The sequence below is a fragment of the Nuphar pumila genome, chromosome 12, assembly GCF_984573655.1.
Source record: "Nuphar pumila chromosome 12, dmNupPumi1.hap1.1, whole genome shotgun sequence".
Taxonomy (NCBI): Eukaryota; Viridiplantae; Streptophyta; class Magnoliopsida; order Nymphaeales; family Nymphaeaceae; genus Nuphar; species Nuphar pumila.
This window is the reverse complement of record NC_143260.1, coordinates 2,091,695-2,111,030: the sequence shown is the minus strand read 5'-3', so window position 1 is coordinate 2,111,030 and position 19,336 is coordinate 2,091,695. Positions and strand designations below refer to the sequence as shown.

At 36.3% G+C, this 19,336-nt stretch overlaps 1 protein-coding gene across 1 annotated transcript; it reads right to left on the bottom strand.

The window, feature by feature from the left end:
* Nucleotides 1-17,381: 17,381 nt before the first annotated feature.
* Nucleotides 17,382-18,590, bottom strand: LOC149819615 (putative F-box/LRR-repeat protein At5g54820). Its single transcript, XM_089983439.1, has one exon. It carries the CDS (start codon nt 18,588-18,590, stop codon nt 17,382-17,384), a length of 1,209 nt encoding a protein of 402 aa, XP_089839565.1.
* Nucleotides 18,591-19,336: the final 746 nt, after the last annotated feature.

Here is a 19,336-nt window from a genome sequence, read left to right as displayed (position 1 = left end):
GAGCAGAAAATCTTAAGTTTATTGAAGTTACTTATCCATCTGATTCTGATAATTGTTCATCAAGCATCAATGACTAACATGGTTACATACATACATCCAAAGCCAAGCAATTGTGTCTGTTTTTAGTTCACTCAGGCACATTCCTGCACACATACATAGTGCTGCAATTCTAGACTTGGAAAATGTGTGTTCTAACTTGCACCACTTAATGGAACTCGATTTTCTTTTTGCCTATTAATTCCATTATTTGATATATGAGAATAGATTTTCCATACCGAGTTCCATTGAAGTAGCAGGAAACCTCCATTCAGACTATAGTGTTCTACCTTTTGAATATTAAATTCAGCTACTAATTCCTTTTCATATGTAAACATAGCATTTTTTTTCCTAGTTTTCCTCAACTGGAAATTTCGACACATTAACAGCTAATGTAACTGAATTTCAAAATTGGCAACTTGTTGAGCAGTCAATCAACATGGTGGGGGTGAAGTTGCAATTAAAGTATACTTCTAGGAATTGGAGAAGAGATGCATGTCTTCTCCATTTTTAAATACGAGCATATGAAGTGCCACATGAGCCCTTATCGGCTATTAACTACCTTTCCTGTTTGACCACATGGAAGAGACAGTTCTCTCCTTTTTCTTCTCAGAAGATTGAGACGATCCATTAATGAAATAACGATTTCAGGCTACCCTCACCAACAATTTATCCAGTATGTTACGGCAAAAAATTAACCACGTAAAACAATGTTGTATTTAAAATGGCCAACTAAAATATGCATTTGTATGCTTATTGATTCATCGTCATTTCACGTTGTGCTTCCTTGTATTCTTCTCCTGCATAAATTTAATAAGAATGTGGCCTAAAAGATTGAAACACACACACATATGTATGTATATAGTTAGATGTTTCTAAGGGTAATATGAAGCACAACTTTCCAAGTCTCCCGGCTCTTTTTTGTTTCGTAGGATCTGGTGGTTAGGATAGACTTTTATTATTTCTTTTTGAAAGAATTGAGTAACTTTTTGGGTGTGCTTGCTTATGAAAGAACTGTGGATTCTTGTCTTGTCAAACAAGTTGGCAATTCATATTGTTGAGAAACGTTGCATTCATCTCCAATGACTTTGGTAATGACCAAAGATTTGCACAATGGCCAATAGGTTTTCAGTCAGTCGCGGCTTGCCAAATTATTGCCTTGTCAAGCATCTCTCTCTCTCTCTCTCTCTCTCTCTCTCTCTCTCTCTCTCTCTCTCTCTCTATATATATATATATATATATATATATATATATATATATATATATAATGGTTTTTCTTGGGGATTAGTGTACATTTTTATAATGCGACTGTAGCACTGTTGAATCAAACCCTAGGTCAAAGAGCACGACGACAACACGTATCACAAGCATTAATATACATAATCATGGCCAAAATTTCTACATGTGCTGTGTAAAACAATCCAAGAAGGGATGCCAAAAAAATACCCACTCAAATCCAAGCAGCCAGCTTTCTTCTCATCTCAAAAATGTCACTCCCCAAAAAATCTTCATCTCCAAGTGCACCAGACAAGGCGAACCCCCAAATCAAATACAGGTCATCACACTTAACCAAAAAAAACAACAAAAACGTTATTATCATCATCAACCACCCTAGTTTTACCTAAATCCATGGGAAATAGGGCGCATGGGTGTGTCCGTAGCTTTCAGAGGTGGGCCACGTAAGGCAGGGTGGTCGTGGGGAATAAAAAAGAGATGGAGATATAATGCAGGGTCTACCCTCCTAGGGATGTGCCCTACAAATTAAGCCAATCAAGAGAGGGAGTTCAAAAATCACCACTTTGGCGTCATAACCATTCTAAATTCTTCCCCAAGCATGGATGATCACTTTGGGGGAGGTGGTTCTTCTGAATTTACAGGGTAACTGCAGTCAGAGAAACCCAAGTGGGCCTTGTGCGTACTGAAACGTATGCCCTTCTTTAATTGCATGTTGGAATCTTAATCAGAAAAAGTACTTTAAGGGAAAATTTAGTGAGACAAATGGGAATCCGAGGTGTGAAAAAGTTAGGTAAGAAAGAGTTGGTAAAGCCAGCATTGCTGAAACTTTGGATGACCATGGGTAAAAAAACTATGGCAAACTATCATATTATATGGGTCCTAACGAAAAAAGATGAAAATGAGACTGAGTGATTGGGTCGGTTCGTGGTGGTCCTTGTCCATATTATTAACTGAGGGGTTGGTTTGTGATGAAATGGGTCAGTATCCATACCTGATCCAAGTTGAATGTCCAACAATACAGGCTGCTTGGATTCGGGTCATGTCTTAGTGGACTTATATGTACTGAACCCCCAAAAAATAAAATGGCCAACTATGGACAAGGATCCAGGTTGGAATCAGGCTTTTGACGTGGGGAGAGATGGAAAAGTGTGGTTCCAGTTGGATCTATCCCAGTTGGCTTCATCCATGCTGAAATAGACTTGGAGCTCAGCTTGATCCAAAAATATCCAAGGGGACTGACCTGAGAGCAACTGAATATGGAAATGGGGCTTTTTGGGGTCCATATCTGTTAATATGCATGTGATCCAGTTGAAACCCCGTTCCACTTTTCACCACAATTTATATATTGCAATCAGAAAGTGAGAAGTCTAGTAGCTTTGGGGACTTCTCATTAGCAAAATTTTCTTTTCCTATGAGAAATTTTCTTGCTTCCAAACATGCCCTCGGGACCGATTAGTACTCCACTCATCTGGTAGGGACGATTCATGAATATTACCAACTTGAGGCGACATCACGAGTTCGAAACCTACAGGTGCATATACCATGCTGCGTCGCCGAATTGATGTGTGTACTCTCCAGCAGCAGGCAAGTGGGGCTGAGGTTTTACTCCAATGAACTTAGTGAATACGACAGTTTTTTCCTGTTTATTAAAAAAAGATTAAGCTAAAGAATGAGGTTAATCTATACAGTGTACGAACTCGAGAGATATATATAGACTAAATTTAGACACCCCAATGAATGATGATGCAATTTGCAAGTTTTTATGCAAATGCACTTGCTGGTATATGCATGTCATATATGCTTGTTGTTGTAACATGTCTCTTGGAGTTCCTATCTCCGTGATTGGGTGCACATGCAATGTCTTCATGTCTCTTCAGATGGAAGTGTGCATGCAGGATGATGTAAACTGACAACTATATAGTGCAATATAGTCTTGAGATAGGTAAATTGATTCATATGCACAATTCACCTCAGAATTGATCTCAAGGGATTGCCCACATGGTCTCATACTTGTGGATAGGGATGTTTCTCCCTAAACTCGAGTTTAAGTCCTCCTGTAGGTGCTTCTTTTTGCAAGATAAAGCAGGAGGCTCACTTTGGGGCGCCACTGAGTTTTACGTTGCGAGGACCGTCTGTAGGTATGGTTGGCTAAGGGCAGTAAGGCCAGGCCTGTGATCCTAGGTGTGGTTTCACCATGTAATAAAAAAAAAATCATATCAGATTAGTTAACAGAATTTTGTGTTTATATTTATGTGCACAAACTAGAATTCAAGAACCTAGAGCCAAAAAATGTGACATTCGCATAATTCCACCTACAGTTGGTACCCATGTCAGAGGGACACGCCATTTTAGGTGCATGTCCCTAGTGACATGAGTGGACATACTCGACACCGACACGTATAGAATTATTTAAATATTTTATTTATATTTTTAATATTAAAATATCAAAGAATATTTTTTAATTACTGACTAAAAAATTTAAAAAAATCTGTCCTTATGTCCTATTTTCCCCAAAAATTTCAAACTTAAAAGTTGAACTCGCGTCAAGTGTCCTTGTGTTGACGAATCTTTGTGGTAGCCTAAAAAAAAGGAACAGGAGAGTTGGATAACTCTAGCTTTAAGCTTACTGTAAAAATGGGTTGAAAGCAAAAAGGGTTAAAACTAAGTTAACCACTTGTTGTCACGTGCCCGATCATTAGCCTCCAAGAATGTGAATCAAAGGACAGTCAAAGTTGTATCACATGTCAGCCTGCTTCTTCCCCATTAGAATAAGTTCCATGATCATATATAAAATCAACCAAACTCATCTTCAAAACATCTCTGTTCTCCCTTTTGACAATTACCATCTTTCACAGAGCCATCAAGAAGCCATGAGAAGTATCAGCAGACCCTCACATAGTGTCTTATTACTACTTCTCATTCACCTCTTCATCACTTCACTTCCTCTCTGCTATGCTAGGAGTCTAAGACATGCAAGTGTTATTGCACCAAGGGACCATCCACCACTGGCTGTTTCATCTTATCAAACTCTCAGGGGATTGCAGAAAGATGTGAAAAAACCGGTCTCACAGCCACAACAGAGCTTCAAGAAGATCCCGCCGAGCGTACCGAATCCTACACAGAACAGGTAACAAATTGGCATCCTCTCAACATTTTCTGGTTGCATTTCCTAATTGTTCTCTAGCACCATCTTAGTTAAATTTAAAGCCAGAAGAAAAGGAATATGACTTTTTTGTTTGGTATCAGGTCGAAGCAGCGGTTGGATTGCACGATGCAAGTTTCATGTCCTAACAGGAATTGATAGCAGTAGAGAGAGAGAGAGAGAGAGAGAGAGAGAGAGAGAGGTCTTTCTCTTCTTCTTTTTGTAGCAGTCTTTTTCTTCTTTTTGTGTTTTAGGTTTTTAGGTTTCTATATAGAAACTAGACAAGCTGGAGCTCTTCAGCTTTTCTTTCTTTGGCTTTTCTTTTCTTTTTCTCCCTTCTCTGTTCTAGTTAGTATTTCTGACATTCATAACTTAAGAGACACGGATGGCTAATTGATGTACAGATCATATGTGAAAAATATAGGGCGCACTTTGAAATTTGATATGTTTAGCCCAATGAGCATTACATGAGTTTATGCAGCAATTCCTTTTTGTGAAAACTTTTGGCAACAATGAGATCTACTACATTGTAAGTGACAATGTAACATGAGTTCTTTGATGTCTATGGTGGCTTCTTTTGGAACTAATGGGCATTTTCACATGAGTTATGATGCCATAGAGGAACCAAAATGAAATAATGTATGCATGTCATACATGGATGGGTGATGAAGATAGGTAACTCAGTGAGCTATGATGAGCGAACAGCCACCATGCTAGATTCTCATAGACGGGTAGAGCTGTACATCTTAATTTCCAAAGTGGAAGATAGATATATAGATTCAACATTCCTACATTTTGGCATTCATGGGGCTGGTGTGGTGCGCCATAGATTGGGGGGGGGTGGGGGGGGGGGGGGGGGTTATTTAGGAATATCTTGGGACCCACGATATTTCAATGCCAATGTTACCCACGATGACTTTATAATAAAGTAACATATAAAAAAGGTAGATATGCATTTGACAGAAATGTCTTCCAATAAGATCGATATGTGTTTTACAAAAATGTCCTTCCGCTATCCGCCTTTGTTTTTAGCTTGTGTTATACGCATTCGTGTCTTCATGGGGGGAACAAATATGTCCTCCCGCTCTCCTTTATTTTTAGCTTGTGTTACAACACATTGTCGTCTTGTTGTTCCTGCCTTGTGTTAGAAAACATTCTTGGGTTTGTTCCTACCTCATGGAGATAACTATAAATCGATCGACTGATTCGATCTTTGGTTGGCGTCATTGTCGACCTTCTCTTTTTACAGTCTTCTCTTCTTCTTCATTTTCGTTTAGCAGTATGGAAAAAGGCAATGACACAGAAACATTCAAACAAGTGCCATTAAGTGGTCGTAAATACCTTTCCATGTCATCATGCTATTGTTGAAGAACGTATGTCTTCGTGAGTGCCATTGAGGCATTGTTTTGTTATTACAAATACACCTTGTCCTTTTGACGGTTGTAAACTTGGCAATATTTTTGATGCGTTGTTACCTGTTGCCATGAAGCAATTTATATGTCCCCCCGCCGAAGACGCAACACCCTGTACCTCAATCGGTATCGTCCATTCACTAAGTATATTTCGATTTGTGAGTTATAATATCGATTTGTAAGCTATTTTGCTGAATTGTCGTATCGATTTGTAAGATATTATGTGATATGTATATCGATTTATAAGGCATTTTGCTGAATTGCCGTATCGATTTGTAAGATATTATGCGATATGTATATCGATTTGTAAGGTATTATGCGATATGTATATTGATTTGTAAGGTATTTTGCTGAATTGTTGTATCAATTTATAAGATATTATGCGATATATGTTGATTTATAAGGTATTATGCGATATGTATATCGATTTGTAAGCTATTATGCGATATATATATCAATTTATAAGTTATTATGCATCTGATATATCAATTTGTAAGCTATTATGCATCTGATATATTGATTTGATTTATTGCTTGTGACAGCGGTGAACTTATCATCTAGTTGCAGTGAAGATGATGTATCTCAGTGAAAAGTTATGGAGAAGTGAACATCCATACTAATGACGCACCTGAAGAAGTGAACATGTGCACTAATGATGCACATGATAAGAAGGGTGCAAGATTCCTTCTTGACTTGAATCTTTCAGTAGAAGAAATACAATTAGATAATGAGGTAGACGATCATGACAATACACTTGATGAAGGTGTAGGCACTGGGAAATGTACTTGACAGGACACTTGACTATGTTCCCGTAGAGGGAATGCAGTTTAATAATGAGGAAGCTGCATACAAAATTTACAATGTTTTTGCCTTCAAACATGGCTTCAGTGTTAGAAGGTATTCTTGGTGAAAAATGTACAGGGTGTCATGGTGAGAAAGACATATGTTTGTTCTAAAGAAGGTTGGAAGAAGTTAAGTGGAAATCGGTATAGGAGAAAGCCATATTTAAGGTGCGGTTGTCCAGCGAGAATGGTGTTAAAAAGACGTTTGAATGCAAAATATGTAGTTTGTACTTTAATCAGTGATCATAACCATGAATTAGCAGCTTCACATATGACTCATATGTTAAGGTCACATCGTAAAGTAACTGCAGCACATGCTACAATTGCTGAAATAGCTGATAGCACCGGCATTGCACCAAAAAAGACATATAATTTGTGTGCGAACATAAATGATGGTTGTGAGAATGTGTCATTCACACCTATGGATCTAAGAAACCACTTGAAAAGGAGGAGGACAGATAAGATGAAAAATGGAGGAATATGTGCTTTGGTTGATTACTTACAAAAGAAAGCAAGCAATGACCCTTGTTTCTTCATTGCAATGCAACTGACTGAAGATGGATATGTTGTCAATATATTTTGGGCAGATTTAAAGTCAAGAGTAGATTATGAATGATTTAATGATGTGCTTATTTTTTATACGACAATGAAGATTAATACTGAACAGTGCCCATTTGCGCAGTTTGTCAAAGTGAACCATCACTCTCAGAGTTCTATATTAGGAGGTACTTTTTTGCATGACCAGACCAAGGAAACCTTTAAGTGGTTGTTTAGAGTATTTACACAGGCAATGAATGGGAAGCACTCTGAAGCTATACTTACAGATGAAAATCATGCAATTGCGGCTGCAGTGTCTCATGTATGGCCAGATGCACATCATCGCCTATGTTTGTGGCATATCTTTCAAAATGCAGCAAAGAACATATGACGCATTTTTAATAAGAAGACAAGGTTTGATAAAAAGTTTAGAAAGTGTGTACTTGAGAGCATAGACGAGGTCACATTTATGTCTGATTGGGAGCAAATGATTCAGATGTATGACCTTAAAGAATGTGTATGGTTACAACATTTATATGCAGACAAAGAGAAGTGGGCATTGGCATACAGAAGACAATACTTTTGTGCATGTATGAAAAGCACACAGAGAGCTAAATCTATACACATCACACTGGAAAAAAACCTTGTATTCATGTTTAACAATATTTCACTTCATGGAAGAATGTGAATTATTTGTAGACGGTCTTAGACAGAATGAGCTTGAACAAGATGTGAAATGCATCAACACACGACCTACAACTTTGGGCATAAGAATATTGACGCAACCTAATTCTCTGTATACAGTAACTGTATTTGAATGGATTAAGAAGGAGGTTATACAGGTCATGAATTGCAACATAGAAGGATGTGTTCAACCCGACAATATGCACAAATACCATATTGTATGAGAGGGCAAGGAGCATTCAAAAAAGCAAGAAGCACATGTTACGTACAATGTTGACAACAAAATAGTGAGAATATTGACGCAACCTGATTCTCTGTATACAGTAACTGTATTTGAATGGATTAAGAAGGAGGTTATACAGGTCATGAATTGCAACATAGAAGGATGCATTCAAACCGACAATATGCACAAATATCATATTGTATGGGAGGGCGAGGAGCATTCAAAAAAGCAAGAAGCACATGTTAGGTACAATGTTGACAATAAAACAGTTGAATGTACGTGGAAATGTATAAATCCAAAGGTATTTTATGTCGTCATGCATTAAAAACACTTAATCAAGAGAAAATTCAAGAAATACCTGAGTCATATGTAATGCGAAGATGGACGAACAAACAAAGATTCAACTGTTGGATACAGATAATGTCAGTCCATCTGGTATTGATGAGAAGTGTCACATAGCCTCCCATTACCAACAACTGTGTAGGTTACTTATTCATGTTGCAGATTTGGCATCGAAAAGTGAAGAAACTTATTTATGCATGAGAAAAATGTCAAGGGATTTACTTGAAAACATGCAGTTGATTCACCATTAGTCTGTTGCATCTCATCAAGACCAGTATAAGAAAATGGGAGCGAACAACCAAGGTGAAAATCATGCTTCCCCTGACCCGCATGAGAATTTGTCCCAAAGCATAAACATCATCTTCAACAAGTCAGGAGTCAACATTGTAGATTATGATGAAAACTTTCACCATGCGAAGGGTATCAAATGGAAACCTGCCTCTGATTGCAGTCGTCAGAGGACAAAGAGTGCGCTAGAATTGGTTGGCAAGAAAAGGTCGAAGAAACAACCAACCCCTAAGCAAAAACAATCAAGTTCTTCGCATGAACAGGTATGTAATACATTATATTGCTTCCCATGTAAATTGTATTACGCGTAACTTATCAATATCTAACTTATGTAATTTTCAACATACAACAATACCCTAAAAACATGCACGATAACGTTGGAACCTTCAATCCTCCCGACCAGTTTGAGTTTAACAATGGCATGAGTTTTAGAAGTCTTTTGGTATGTAATCAATTTTGGGACAATTCTTTCCTTTCTTGTTGAACTTAGTGTCTGATATTATTCTGTTTCATGGCGGGCTCAGGTCAGTTCAAAAGTGAGCTATGGAACACAAGAATCGTGTGTGAACTATCAATAAGATATTACAAATCGCAAACGCACATCAACTACAATAGTGTTTCTTCCACCTTTGTTAATATTGATTTGTAATATACTATGTGATATGCACATCGATTTGTAAGATATTATGTATTTTCTAGTATCGATGCAATCAGATATTCAAATGGATTTATTTTGATTATCGTAAACCCTGAAACCCTAAACCCTAAACTCTAAAACCCTACAACATAAAATCCTACAACCCTAAACCCTAAACACCAAAACCTACAACCCTAAACCCTACAACATAAAACCCTAAACACTAAAACCCCAAACCCTACAACATAAAACCCTAAATTCTAAACCCTAAATCACTCTTTTTACTTTTTTCCTTTTGTCCGTCATAGTGTAAATTGCGATAATACAATCGTTGTACATATATTGTATCTAAATCATTATACCAGATATTTTCCTAGAGCGATTTACATAATGACGTTTGTATCGTTAATGATAACTCGATTTGTACTTTACTAAGTCTAAACATCATGTCGATTTGTTTGTTTTTCTTTTCTGCCATTTATGAATGTCATTGTGTAAATCGCGATGGAATGTCTATGTCTGCCACAACGATTTGCCTTTATTACTAGAATATTGTTAAATCAATGTTGTTGTAAGTTTATTTATATTTATCAAGTTACCTCGATTTGTTGTTTACCAATAAACATCGTTTCAATTTATTTTTTCTTTCTCTTTTTTGCCTTTTATCCATCAATGTGTAAATTACGATAGTACAAACAAATCGTTATGGACATAAGAAGAAGAAGAATAAAGACGAAGGAGAAGAAAAAAGAACGACATAAGAAAAAGAGGTACATGTGCGTAAAACCCTAATCTATTTAAAACCCTGATATAGATTTGTTTTATACCTTGTTCTATGTAAAACCATACCCGACCCGTTCTCTAGGTCTAAAACCCTAATCTATTTAACCTCTTTTGTCAATCGGTATCAAGCAAATCATTGTACATGTACTGTATCTGAATCGTTATACCAGATATTATCCCAGAGCGATTATGATGAATTGTCGTATCGATTTGTAATATATTATGCGACATGTATATCGATTTGTGTGTTCAAATCATTGTTCATTTAGTGATTTCTATTAAAATTGCTAAACATTATTTGAAGTATGAATCATTATAAATAGATATTATGTGTTTGCTAGTGTCAATTTTTATGATATTTGTAGTATGAATCGCGTGATCAGGTTCATATTGCCGACCCCAATTGTTTTGGGATGAAGGCGTAGTTGTTGTTGTTGTTGTTGTATGAATCGAGTCAAAACATGCTATTACTATAAATCATTACTTTTATTGGCATGGTAAATAATAACTCGAAGATCATTACAAATAATTGAATGGCATTGAATGTTGAACAAAGTTTGTATACTAAGTTAATAAACTCAATTTATTACACTCCTCACGAGGATCGTTTCCTCAATCAAATTGTCTTGTAAGTTTAGTATTCAAATGTCTGTATCTGAGGGTATCACTATTGATGAAGAAGATGCAAGATATGAAAAACAAAATGTCTCGCACAACAGACTAGCTTTTGAAATTTTTTGACTTGTGATTGCTCAGCAAAAGTGCTACCTTATCATGCTTCCAACCACCTTTCCTTTGGTAGAGTCAACCCATTCTTTGTAAAGATATTCAATTATTTATCTTGGATGAGTTTGTGCATCCACCAAATGAAACAATATTGAACATAACAAACATCTGAGAAACTGCATCAATACGAATGAATGGGATGAATGGTAGTTGCCTCGGAATTACTCATTAAGAAAATAAATTACAAAGAGGCAAATAAACAAACAAACAAACTTTATGGAACATGCCACTATGTTGGCTGTTTTTTATAATGAAAAGATAGAAAAAATACTTTATTTTGTGCAATAAATTGCCAAAAAAAAAGTGATTTATATTTACATTGTGGCTGTCACAAGTAGGGCTGGGAAACAAGCTGAGCTGTTAGTGGCAGTGTAAAGAGCTCATTCAAACTTGTAAAATAGGCACCGCAAGTTGAATATGAACAATAGATACTCAGCTCTCGTATAAGTAAAAAGTATATTTTATATATCTTTTACATGTAATTTTGTGTAATCCTCTTCTTCCAGCTCTAAACGATGTATTTTTCATAATAAAAAAAATGCAGCTGGAACTGGGCTTGTTTAACTCGGTCTGATTATGAGCTCGAACCCGGCTTGGCTCGCGCACCACATGAATGAGCCAAGCTTGAACACTTCAAACTCGTTTACCAGCCCTAGTCACAAGCTCAAAACCGTTCTGGGGATTGGTTTTGGATCAAATTATATTGAAAATCACGTCAATATGGTGATTTTCAAATGTTTTGCACTGGACGCCAAATCTACCAAAATTATTTTGAATGACATCCGACCCTTAATCCACCAAGATGGGTGGTGGATATTGAAAATCACCATTGATGTTAATTTTCAATATCTCCTGATCCCACCTCAGATCCAGACCGCTTCCTCATAGACTTTGTTTTCCCATATTGTTTAGAAACAAAAATACAGAGATCCAAATGGTTCGGATCCAGACAGGGATCAGAATACTTTGATTGATTATTCTAATTAAGTTCCAGTCCTCATCGAAACATCGCACAAAAACTTGGTTGTCACAAATAAAAAAAAAGGTGGCCAACTTTGATTTTGTCACAGCGACGTGTGATTTGGAAAGCTGACGCAAACACTAGGTGAGTCCCACAGAGACGGTGGAAAAGGTGCAACAAGGTCTCATACAAATATTTCTGATCCCATATATGGTGCCTGTTTTGGATATGCCCTAATTTCCTCAACAACATGACCATAGTTTTAACTCCAAAAGAAAATTTTCCCAAGTTTGTGAACCCCAGCATTTAGTTGTAGAAAAAGATTTCATGAAATTGGTGGCGTTTTAGGTAACACGCAAGGTCCTTAAACTCCACTTATTTTTAGTTTTTCTAGCTCTTTCCAAGATCGTGGCAGTTCCAACCATGGTAACATATATAATAGTGTCAAAGAACAAAGAAAATATTCAGTTTTACTCAGAGGACTTGAAATTGTGGTCTCTTTATGCTCTGGCCTTGTGGCTTCTTTATAGCTTGCATGTTTAGATCATATTGCTTGTGGATCACCTAATTAACATGACCAAGTTTGTGAACTCATTGTGTGTGTCAGTGGTGGAAACTATGTATTTCTTGAATTTGGTTGTGTACAATCAAACATGTCTTTTATCTCTGTGGGTGTTTTTTAGTTTTTAAGTGTAAGAAGGGATATATAGTTACAAAAATATAAACATTTTTTTTTATAATTCAAATGCACACCTAAAAACGTTTACAATTCAAAAATACTCAGAATCATACCTCCTGTAACTATTCCCCCTTTAACTATAGTTAGAATCCAATAGATTCAAAACTACTACGATTTACCCTCAGTAAGTATTATTCTCTTTGCCCAATTTTACCCTCATTGAATATTTCTCTCTGTAGATAAGGACAAAAGGATAAATTCATGAATTTGTTGAAAATAGGAAAAGCCAACTTAAGAATTGACCATAGGAATGCTTTTGGTTAACCATAAAATAAACAAGGTATCCATTTGAATTATCAAATATGAATTTGAATCATAATTTTTTTTTTGGGGTATGTTTTCGTAAATAACACTAAAAAGAACATGAACCCTCAGAGAGGTTCCCTCACATTCCTGTCAGGAAAATGTAAATCAAATATGATATTGCCCTAGTTCATTAGTTACAGTTCATTATCAGCACATTAATATGTTCCTAAATAAATTACATGACTCTAGGACTGGGCTGTCTCATTGGAAATATTTAAAACCAAAAAGAACACAAGATTACATGTCATTGCTTTCTTATTAGGTACTGAGGAAGGTGCAAAAAGTACGTAAAAGGAACATGATTTGCAGCTCACTACATTAAATGCATGTGATAGCACATGCTTATGCCTTTTCGTGTGTAACATATAGCACATCTTTTCTTCCATTTTCCATTTATATATTCATGCATGATACTAATGAATGTGGAGAAATGTCATGCACCATGCTCCCACAGAATTGGGAGTCCTTCCAGGAAGAAACCTTGGGCCTTAATTTATGATTATACTATGTTAATCTAGCTTTCCAGAGTTGGTTACAATGATGATGGTCCCCTTTGGCCTTAATCACGAGTCATCACAACTGATTTGAACATACCAATTTAGTTGATATTCAATTACCCTGATTTTTTTTCTCTACAAATACGAAATTTCCTTTTTCCATTAGACCAGCTCATCAGTAGAAAGTTTTTATTAGCAACCATGTGATAATTAGATAAAAATTCATGTGCCTAATTAATGCCACAAGTATAGCGAAAAAGTAAAGAAAAATGGCAGTTTATTGGCCATGTATATATTGAGAAAATAAACTAAACTAAATACATATAACAAAACAATACTACTCTAAAAAATAATATAAATCAAAGCTAAAGTTTATCCGAAGAAATTGATGGCAAAAAAAACAAAACATATGATTTTTTATACATATTTTATGATAAAATCAGACATTCAATATATTGTTATCTAATTGCTGATTTAAATATTTTAAAGAAATATAAAATACTCCCTATATCTTGTAAAAATATCATGAAATCTGTCACTGTGGTTCACAAGATAGGCTTAGCAAAATATTATTCAAGGGCCAAAAGATTTCCCAAAAAGAGATCAAAAACAGATAAACAAGCTAATTAATATATGGGGTGTGTTTTTATAATATATTAATTTATTAAACAATTCCAAGTTCATGAAACTCCAAACAGTTTTTTAATTGCTACGTTTGCAGTAGAAAAGTTTGGAAGTTCACAAACTTGGTCATGTTTCAAACATATCCTAATTAAGTTCATTATCACTAGCAATCACCATTTGGAAGCTTCATTTTCTTCTTATCTTACCATTTTTTCTTAATAGCTCTATTAGCAATAAATGGTGTCCATTGAAGACCAACAAGGACATTGGTTTAGTACCACTTTCTGTTCCTTGCCTAAGTTTGCTTTCAATGAGAAGAAAAGAAAAACACAGAAAGCAAAAGATTGTGGTTTTTCAGGAACTTTAATTTTCCAATAGTTTAACTTGTCGGTGACACACAAAATGAATTCAGAATTGATGACTAGCTCGGTCCCAGCCATTTTTAAATAAAAATAACCATAGGATGGAAAGCACCCATGGACCACATTAATTTCCACAAGAAAGCTAGGAGGGGGCATATATGTACAAATGACTATAACATCTTTACACGTTTGTGAGCAGATCTGATTTCATCATTTTCAAACAGAGCAAAGAGTTTCTGGAATTAACAAAAAGATGGAGATTTTGAGAAGAAAAAGTTCCATGACTTTTGCATGTGTGGGCAGATAGTCTTATTATTATTATTATTATTATTTTTTGATCGATGCAACCTCGCCGAGAACCGGGTCACTTAAATGAATCCGCTCTCAGTAAGGAAAACCCTTGGTGGGGTCCATGATGCATTGCCTTATGTAGCACACCTTTAAGCTACGGGCACACCCGTGCGCTAGCGGGGTTTGATCTCAACGCCTGCACAAACCACTGGGAACCCCAGTGGTACGATTGAATAATAACTGGTAGGGTTCTGCCTAACCACAACCTTTCAAAAAAAAAAAAGGAATGCTTTCTCCAATAGAAAAAACAGTGAAAATATCAGGTGCAATATGATTGCACAAATATTTGTGCATTAAGCACCTGATCACCCTTCATCTCTGGGACAGAGCCTGTTAGATGTGGGACCCAAGACATGATGGAGGGTGATGGGGTGCTTAATGCACAAATTTTTGTACAATCATATATATTGCACCCGGACTCGAAAAAACCATCCTCCATTTCTATCAGTGTACATTCTGTAGATGCCAACATGTATGGAGTGGATATGCTGTCGTTTATTGAACAAATTAGGCAGGATGATATGTTAAATGCATGACCATGCACAGTTTAGAGATCTTCCCTACATAAACATTAGCTTGATCTGCTTAATCACTTCTTGTTCCCATTGCCCAAGTTTTATAGGGACATAGGCATAACGAATTGCAGTCATAAAAATCGTGCATACAATCCCAAAAAAACACGATATAACATCCCCTATTTTGAAAATACTGTGGTTTTATCTTGATATAGTGCAGTATTAATATGGTTTTTATATTTTTATATATCTTTAAAATGCAAATATATCAATATTTTTCATGTATTTTCCGAAAGAACAGTTTTTTAAATATATCACGATGTTTTCCTTTGCTGAGAAAGTCTATGTGATTATTAAGATTAGTAAATGTGTCCAGCCTAATTATTAGCTGCTGTAAAAATGTATTATAAAAATATTGTTAACCATATGCTTATCTTTATGGTTATCTTCTTTTAAATATCTTTATTCCTTATCGGTATCTGCTGATTAGTTACCTATATTTTAGTAAAAAGATCGACAAAGATAGGTATTTTACTTTTTGTAAAGGACATTCAATTGATCAGAATTTCAATTCAATTCGAACTTCTTTCACTAATTTTATTTCTTTGCAGTTTTCTTGTCTTTTGTGACAAATAATCTGGTTGAGGGACACGAGATGCAAGTAGGGATGTCAATAGATCTGGTTTGGGTTGGACATCCAGCCAAATCTGGATCCATTTAGTCGGATTTGGTAGTCTCCCGTTGTGGGTTGCAATCAGAATAGATATGGACTGGATTCTGGTATATATGAATCCAGATCCACATTTAAGAAGTAAGTAAACTGAACTCTGAATAGATCAGATGACGCTGATTTAGATCCGAATACAAATTTTATGAGATACTGTTGGATCCATAAAAGTAGGACGAAAACAAGAATATTGTTCTGGATTCAAACAAAGACCTGGCAAGAATGTTGATTTGAATCCAAAAAGAGACCAGCCACGTAAATCCTGACCCACATGAGAATTCTATGTTAAGATCCATATCCAAAAATCTTGTGCTGGTTTAATTGAATCAGAGTCCAACTGAATCCAATAAATTTTCACCCTTAATCCTATTCTTGGTTACATGGTTCAGCCGAAGGCCAAACTTTTCAAGAGCTTGATTAGGTTACTCGGATATGACTCGGTTCAGTCATGCAAGTATAGGCAAGGCCAAGCTAACCTTAGGTTGAGAAACTTCGGTAAGTCGCCATCAACCATGGTGATGGTCAAGTGAAACTGGACTTCAATGGCTCAGCAAGTTGACCCAAGCGCACAATAGCTGGTCAAACCTCAATTTGCGATAAGTTAGCCTAGATCAACTTGGTTCAAGTGAAAATGGGCTCGGAGGATTACGTATACAATGGACACAATTTTTGGCTGGACTATTTATAACATCTAGTTTAAGCAAGGGATTTGCCTATTAGTTGAATGAGGCAAGTTGGCTAGTCAAAGATCCAGTATCACCTTGTTTGGACTGGAGACTCGGATCTCCAATCCTAATATCATACCTTATTTTAATATGGATCCTAAAATGAAATCCGAATGTGTCTCCAGATCAGATTTGGACTCATTTGATTAGACATTTTCATACTCAGACTTGGATTTGGATGGTATCTTTTGTTGGCTCTATGTTCAGATCCTAATCTGGTCTAATCAGTTTCTTGCTTCCAGGTCACATTTTTTTTAATCAGATCCAGGTTTCAGTTCTGTTTCATCAGACCTTGTTCAGATCCAGATTCAAATTTGGATCTGTTATTTAAAATTCAGATTCAGATCAACCACGATCTGATATATATGTCATAACCAATTTAAATCCAATAAAGCAAAAAACATCATATTTGAAAAGTAATCATCATTCAAAAAAAAATTTAAAGCCTTATAAAGCAAAAAACCATATTAATTTTTGGAAAGTAATTCTATTAACTGAAATAAAGGAACATCTTGACTATTCAATGGTTCGAATTGGTTTACAATGAATGAATTAATTTTTTTTCTTTTTCTTTTTCAATGACAACAACTAAAAATTCAATAAAAAAAAAACTATTCATATATTCTCTACAGCTGTTCCCTCCGAAGAAACCTTTGCCATTTTTCCTCCCTATTCTTCTCACGGACCATGAATTCAGGATACTGATCATACTTCTCCAAACAAGAAGAATTACTTCTCAAGAAATCAGCTATAACCTTGTAGGAGGTCCCATACCCAGTTCTTATCACCAACTGCTTTAGATATGGAAATGGTTTCAAGAAGACATCCGCTTGTAGTTGGCCTTGCTCTTCTGCTAGAGACAAGCCGCCAATAGAGAACCCAAGTGTAAGATACTTAGCATGGCAGATTTCATTCAAGGCCCTTGTCAGCCTATTGTTGAGCCCCACGCGTTCATCAATTGTGATGGAAGCCTTCTCCAATTTGGGCACACTCCTCAAGGAGAACCTCACCATGTTGCCCTTATACTTGAACTTCTCAACGTTTGGTGCATAAATCTCACATCCCTCAAACCAAGACTCAAGGCAATCAACAATGCTTAGTTTCTTCATTCTGTTGGCCACAATGCTCTGGTTTGTGTTGCCCATACCACCATAACAAAAAACTTCCTTCAGTTTAAGTGACTCACAATGAAGTAGTAGTGCCAATATCAAGTCGCCAGATAGATTAACATCCTCCAATGCAACAGTTTTCAGCTTGCAGAGTGCATGGAGATTCAAAGAGGGGTCGATGGTGCAGCCCTTCAATTTGAGGATCTCTAAGGAAGACCCACATGATAATACGAACTCATGCAGACGGTACCGATGAACTACGATGTCCCACTTCGGCGCTCGAAGATCGACATCGATCTCTTTCGCTCCCTTAGAGGCTACATACTGTAGCCATTGATGGAGCTTCGGATCAAAGGCCTCATTGGTGACGAACTTTAAACTGAACCTTGTTATGGAGTCTTTATGGAGTTTCATGTACTTTTCCATAATACATGCAACATTCATCTTCCTTAAGTACTGAAGCCTGCTTTGTCCGGCAAGGTCTTGGTCATATAGGTATGGGTTCTCCTTGGTCCAGGGTGAGTGCAAGGGAACCTCATCCAGGTCCAAGACTGTCACCATTGTCCATAGCTCTCTCCAGTACTTGGAGAGTTGAGTGGTTCTCACAGCAACCTCAGTAGGAACAAGGGAGAGGATTGCAGCAAGAAGATCATTAGGAAGCTGGGTCAAAGTAAGAGAAGAGCTTCCTTGATTCACCTTCTTTCTTGGTTGAAACGTGGTCTGCATTTAGAATTTTAGAGCATGCAATTCATCCAAGTTTATCATTAGTGTAGGTAGCAGGAAGCTGACATGGGACCCAACTCAATGAATATAAATCGACCTAAACCGTAGTCCACGTTTACTCGCGTATCAGACAGGTGCAACAGGAGATTTTCTGTGCAATGTTATTGTACCTGCAGACAGTACATTTTCTGTGCCTGTATCCATATATAAGCTGCCAATGGATTGGTGATTCAAAATCAGAGAAGATTCCATGCTGATAAAGTATCCAAATCTTATTGTTTTCAACAAAGATTGCTTTGACCAATCAATGACAGCCAATATAGCTTGAAACATCAAAAGAAAGAGATGATCATAGTCAAACCATTGGCAAGTCCAATTTACTTTTAGTAATTATATATATTTACATTTTTAAGTTAATAAAAACACATTCTAAATTTATAATGATAAATATAAATGATTTTAACAGGGTATTGGAACAATGTCGAGGAGGGGTGACGTTTTTTTTAATAATAAATCTTGGATTAATAGAATAGTGATTTGGGTCTTCCTCGAAAATTTGACAGGCTAGATTTTTTTTATGATGAGGAACATGTTCCACAGGCTATAATATAGATATAATTGGGAAAAGAAATTGTTTAAACAGTATTAATGATGAGAGCCCTCTCAATGCCTTCATCAAGAAGTAAATTAATAAGACATGAATAATTTATACAAAAATGCTAAAACATGAACGCAGCAAAAGAAATCCC